Source organism: Medicago truncatula, chromosome 2 (assembly GCF_003473485.1).
Source record: "Medicago truncatula cultivar Jemalong A17 chromosome 2, MtrunA17r5.0-ANR, whole genome shotgun sequence".
Taxonomy (NCBI): Eukaryota; Viridiplantae; Streptophyta; class Magnoliopsida; order Fabales; family Fabaceae; genus Medicago; species Medicago truncatula.
In genome coordinates this window covers 26,654,491-26,660,615 of record NC_053043.1, presented here as the reverse complement: position 1 = coordinate 26,660,615, position 6,125 = coordinate 26,654,491, and the positions used below count along the sequence as shown (strand labels likewise).

The window sequence follows — 6,125 nt, the reverse complement described above, 5'->3', positions numbered from 1 at the left end:
GAACGGTTCTTATGGAATACCATAATCGTTCCGGGTGCCTAACACCTTCCCGTAGCGAAAACGACCCCCGAACTTCGAATCTAAGAGTTTTTTCTCAATTTTGCCCTTCCCAAGAAAAAATAGAGAATATCAAAGATTGAAAGGTTCAAGCCTAATTTATGACTTGACACCCGAAAATCGCGATAACACTATGACACGAACTCAATGGCGTAGGTACCAACGCCAGAAAAAAGCGACAGCTTTACAAGACATCACCAATGTTGACAAAACGGAGGGTAAGCAGAAAGTGGTTTTCGAAATGATTAAGAAACCAGCAAGAGAGAGAATTTCACCCCCATTGTCAATCTTGAAGAAAGATCATCCCAAAGAGGATGAGGAGATGACTTCGAATTTCACGGGATCTGACCCGAGCCTTGACATAGTTTGCAATGTGGTTTCTATCCTACCTGTGGAATACGATGTCCAGTCAGAAATTAACGAAGTGGAAAGTGATTTCGTCGATGAAATGGTAACCCACAAGCCACTATGCTATTATGTCATGAACAATGGTTGTGTAGAAGAGCAACATGCAGTCTTCGAAAAACCAGACACTTCGATGAAATCACATTTCAAACCTTTATTTATTCAGGCCAAGATAAATGGCGTAGGGGTAAATAAAGTACTAGTGGATGGTGGAGCCACCGTCAACCTGCTGCCTCAATCATTTCTGGGAAAAATTGGACTTTATGACTCCGATTTGAAACCTCATAATGTCATTCTCACTAACTATGAAGGTACTTCAGGAAATTCTTTGGGTGCCATCGAACTGGAATTAATGGTGGGCAGCACCAAAAGGATAACAACGTTTATGGTGGTCCCGTCGAAAGCAAACTTCAATGTGCTGTTGGGTAGGGAATGGATACATGGTGTGGGTGCAGTTCCCCTCTACGGTTCATCAAAGGATTGCCATATGGAAAGAAGATGGGCTAGTTGAAAATGTGGAAGCCGATCAAAGTTATTTCTTGGCTGAAGTAAACACTATTACCAAGAAGAATTTCGATAAACAGCTGGCACATATAGCCCAAACAGATGACTTCGAACGATGAAATGTACTCAATGAAGCTGCAACCAGAAGCAGGGTTCGTGTGGGAAAAAGAATTCAGAGACCATGATTTTGTAATGGTCAATCAACAAGAAGCTCAGTTGGAGAGCGAAAGTTCGCTCGTAACTAGAGCCCAAGCATACAAAAAGGTTGCTGATAGCCTTGCCCTTAATGCTGTTGAGTATGCTACCCCACCACTAGGGGGGGGGGGGCGCAAGAAGTTGAAATTATGTCTGATCCTAGTATGTGGGAGAGACATACGACCTACTTGGCCGAAAAAGAATTACAAACGGCCAGAGAGGCCGGATCTTCGAAGCAAGAAGAAACTGAGAAATTAGAAGACGAATCGACGGATGTTGATGTCGAAGACCAGAAACTGGATTGCATTTATGATGATGAACCGTTGGGCTTCGAAGAGGATCCTATGGGATCCACCACAAAAATGAAGGCACAAGATCCCCTCGAAGAAATTGATCTGGGTGATGGGACAATTAAAAGACCCACTTATGTAAGTGCCAAAATCCCTGAAAAATTTAAATGTCAAATTGCAGAGCTGTTAAAAGAGTACAAAGATTGCTTTGCATGGGATTACAACGAGATGCCTGGTTTGAAACGAGAAGTAGTGGAGTTAAAGTTACCAATTCGATCAGACAAAAAGCCAGTCAAACAGATTCCGCGTAGGTTCGCTCCACAAATCCTACCAAAGATCAAAGAAGAAATCGATCGACTGTTGAAATGCGGCTTTATTAGGCCTGCAAGGTATGTAGATTGGCTAGCAAATGTAGTTCTAGTTAAAAAGAAAAATGGAACCATAAGGGTATGCATAGATTTTAGAGATCTGAATCTCGCTACCCCTAAAGACGAATACCCAATGCCGGTAGCAGAAATGCTAGTCGATTCAGCGGCGGGTTTCGATTACTTGAGTATGCTAGATGGATACTCTGGTTACAATCAAATCTTTATTGCAGAAGAAGATATCGCTAAGACCGCATTTCGATGCCCAGGGGCATTAGGATGTTATGAATGGATAGTGATGCCATTTGGTCTAAAAAATGCTGGTGCTACATACCAGAGAGCGATGAATTTAATGTTCCATGATTTCATAGAGAATTTTATGCAGGTTTACATAGATGACATTGTAGTGAAATCTTCTTCAGAAGAGAGACACTTGGAACATTTACGCCGATCATTCGAAAGGATGAGGCAATATGGATTGAAAATGAATCCTTTAAAATGTGCATTTGGGGTTTGTGCAGGTGATTTCTTAGGGTTCGTCGTGCATAAAAAGGGAATCGAGATCAACCAGAACAAAACCAAAGCAATAATTGAGACCAAGGCTCCTTCTACAAAGAAAGAGTTACAATCTCTATTAGGAAAAATCAACTTTCTCCGAAGGTTTATATCGAACCTAAGTGGCAAGACACAAGCTTTCTCACCACTACTCCGACTAAAGAAAGATGATGTTTTCAAATGGGAACCCGAGCACCAACAAGCTTTCGATGAAATCAAGTCTTATTTGGTAAACCCTCCGGTTCTTTCCCCTTTGTTGAAAGGTAGAAGAATGAAGTTATATATAGCAACGTCAGATGGCACCATCGGAAGCATGTTAGCACAAGAGGATGAATATGGCACAGAAAGGGCCATTTATTATTTAAGTCGAGTACTTAATGATGTTGAAACAAGATATCATCCTAGTGAAAAACTTTGTTTGTGTTTATTCTTCTCATGTACAAAACTTAAGCATTATATAAAGAATTTTGACGTTTATGTGTATTCCCATTTTGATATCATTAAACATATGCTGTCAAAACCAATTTTACATAGCCGAGTCGGGAAATGGGCTTTGGCACTGACAGAGTATTCATTGACTTATCAATCATTAAAAGCTGTCAAAGGCCAAATTGTGGCCGATTTCATTGTAGAGCATTCAGTGAGCGAGGTTTTGACAACTGAAATAGACAACCACCCATGGTATTTATATTTCGATGGTTCTAGTCATAAAAATGGTACTGGCATAGGGATAGTCATAATCTCGCCTAAAGATCATACATTTGAATACATGTTTCGAATTAATCAATTTTGCTCTAACAACGAGGCCGAATACGAAGCCTTAATTACAGGTCTAGAAATTGCACTCGAACTGGGGGCAAGATACATCGAAATCAAAGGAGATTCTGAACTGGTCCTCAAACAGATGACTAAAGAATATAGGTGCGTTAAAGAAAGTTTGGTCACCTATCATGCAATAGCCAGCAGGTTGCTAAAACAATTTACCCATGTGGGCATTCGGCACGTATCTCGAATGGAGAACCAACATGCAAATGATCTAGCACAGAAGGCTTCCGGATACAAAGTCCCTAAGGAACAGATGCAAGAGCCAATAGAAATCAGAAACAGGCGAAATTCGATAGAGTCTTTTTCTGGCGAATCGTTAACGCCAAAACTTGGGGGGACCAGAGCAAGCCAAAAGTCCATAAAAGGTTAGGATTTTGTCGAAATTTTTGTCATTAACGATTTAAATGAAAATGATTGGCGAAAGCCCATAGTAGATTATCTGGAAAATCCAAATGGAGCCACCCCTCGAAAAGTGAAATACAGAGCCTTGAGCTATGTAATAATCGGTAATGAACTATTCAAAAAGACTTCAGAAGGAGTTTTATTGAAATGCCTAGGGGAAACAGACGCGTATTTGGCTGTCTCTAATACTCATGATGGAGCATGCGGGACACACCAAGCAGGCCACAAAATGAAATGGCTCTTGTTTCGACAAGGTTTGTATTGGCCAACTATGCTCAAAGACTGCATAGAATTCGCAAAAGGATGCCAAGGATGCCAAAAATACGCTGGAATTCAACGCGTCCCAGCAAGTGAACTCCATGCGATAATCAAACCTTGGCCATTTAGAGGATGGGCTTTAGATGTAATAGGGGAAATTAAACCCACTTCATCGAAAGGATACAGATATATCTTAGTAGGAATAGATTATTTTACAAAATGGATAGAAGCAATTCCCTTAAAAGATGTTACTCAAGAGGAAGTTATAAGCTTTATCCAAAAGTTCATCATCTATAGGTTTGGTATTCCAGAAACCATAACCACAGACCAAGGATCCGTATTTACTGGTCGAAAGATGGTGAAATTTGCCGAAGATACAGGCTTTAAATTGCTAACTTCGACACCATACTATGCGCAAGCAAATGGTCAAGTTGAAGCAGCGAACAAAAACATTATTGCCATTATTAAACGGAAAGTACTTGAAAAAGTATAAACCAACGTTGCAGGAAATTAAAATCATACAAGAGTAATTCGAAAAGATAAATTCAAACATAGCATTTCATGGGGCCAACTAATGGGAGGTTTACACAAAAAGTTTCAAAATGAGCTTCAAAGGAGCGCAAAATAAACCACTACAAGAGAAATGCTACAAACAGAAAATGATTGCTTCGATGGAAAACCCTACATAAGCTGGCCAAATCCAAAAAGATCGAGGAACCATCGAATCTCGCTATCCAGACGACACCTAAGGCAGAAGCACTGGAAATCGTATTGGTCATCTTCAGCAGGATGAAATCCTCGATAGTTGCGCCTCAATCCGTCCCCGCGACAGTTGTGCCAGTTGTTGCAGAATCGACGACGGATTAACTGGGGAGGCAGTAATCTCTTGTACCAGCCTGAGACGAAGCGGAAACGGGTATTCCCGCCTGTTATCTCCTTGCGATAGCGCGCGACGTTTCTTGTCTCCAAAAGAGACCAGAAATCATGAAAGAGTTCAGCAGTATTAGGTGTGATACCGTCAAGCGCCCTCAGCAGTACGTCGAAGTAGAGAGCAGTCACAGAACCAGCATCCATGGCATTCTTAAGCAAGGCTTTGACAGTAGGAATGCATGGCTCAATATCCAACATGAATTGGGTACATATCAAAATGCAGAACATATGATGTCCATGCTCCCACAAACGAAGTTGAAAATCCAACTTAGGATGAGTGGGCTTCAGATCGGTGAGCAGCCTGATGCAATCCTCACCAAAAGCTCTTGAGACCTTACGGTCCCTACAGAGAGCAACAATCCTTTTGTTTTGTCTTTGAAAACAAAAAAGATCAAACATGTTGTCTTTAGCAACTCTTGCAGCGATGTCTATGATCAAATCATCACTCAAACAACTTATGTAATCCATGGAGAAAGTTTTGTTTGTGGAGAAGTGTTTGATAAGCACAAAGAAGGATAAGTGAGAGATGAAAAGACAAGATCCGAAGAACGCTATTTATAAGAAGAGTGGGAAGTTGAAAAGTGGTTTTTTCCCCCTTAAAATACAGGCGACGGTTCTTCTCTTTGGATCATCATGGATCATCAAGAGACACGTGGCAACAGATGGACGTTTTGATTGCCAAATCTTGGGAAGGAAGTTGTAACAATACTTTATGTTTTATCTTCCCTAAAAAAGAATCTCATAATTAGATTTTTGGAAGATTTACGGTTCCCTAGGTGAACTAATCTTACCAAGTTATGAAGTGACTTTTTGGTTTCTCATCATTGTGATCATCTTGAGATTTGTTCCAATAAAAAGAGCAATTTGAAATAAATATAGTTTCTTATTGAATATTACTCCAAGTTTAAAAACGGTTGCTAGACCGTTACAAGTTTAATACGAGTACAAAAAAAATAAAAAAAATAAACACAAAATAGGAACTAAACTCCCAGGATGGGTTCGATACAAGACGGTTACATTTGAAAACCAGAAGTAAGTTGATGCAGTTGTTGTTTCAAGCCATCGAGTTTGTCTTCAAGGGCTTTACCTTGGGCAGTGAGAAGTGCTATTTCCTGCTGAGAGGATTTCGATTCCTTAATCTTCTGGATGGCAATTTGGGCCTCTGACTTCATTATACCCTCTTTGGCCAAAAGCTAGGCTTTTTGGCCCTCCAGCTGCTCGATTTTTGCTTTATATTGAGCAATTGACGAGTCAATATCCGCTACTTGAGATTGGATGAGAGGAGTTTCCTGTCGAAAGGCTTCCAGCTTGGATTTAAATGCAGCAATCTCGTCCAACA

At 40.5% G+C, this 6,125-nt stretch overlaps 1 protein-coding gene across 1 annotated transcript; it reads left to right on the top strand.

The window, feature by feature from the left end:
- The first annotated feature begins 1,310 nt into the window (after nt 1-1,310).
- LOC120578347 (uncharacterized) lies at nt 1,311-4,349 on the top strand. The gene is made up of 3 exons (XM_039831028.1): nt 1,311-2,686; nt 2,906-3,539; nt 3,621-4,349. Exons 1-3 carry the CDS (start codon nt 1,311-1,313, stop codon nt 4,347-4,349), a joined length of 2,739 nt encoding a protein of 912 aa, XP_039686962.1.
- The last annotated feature ends 1,776 nt before the right edge of the window (nt 4,350-6,125 follow it).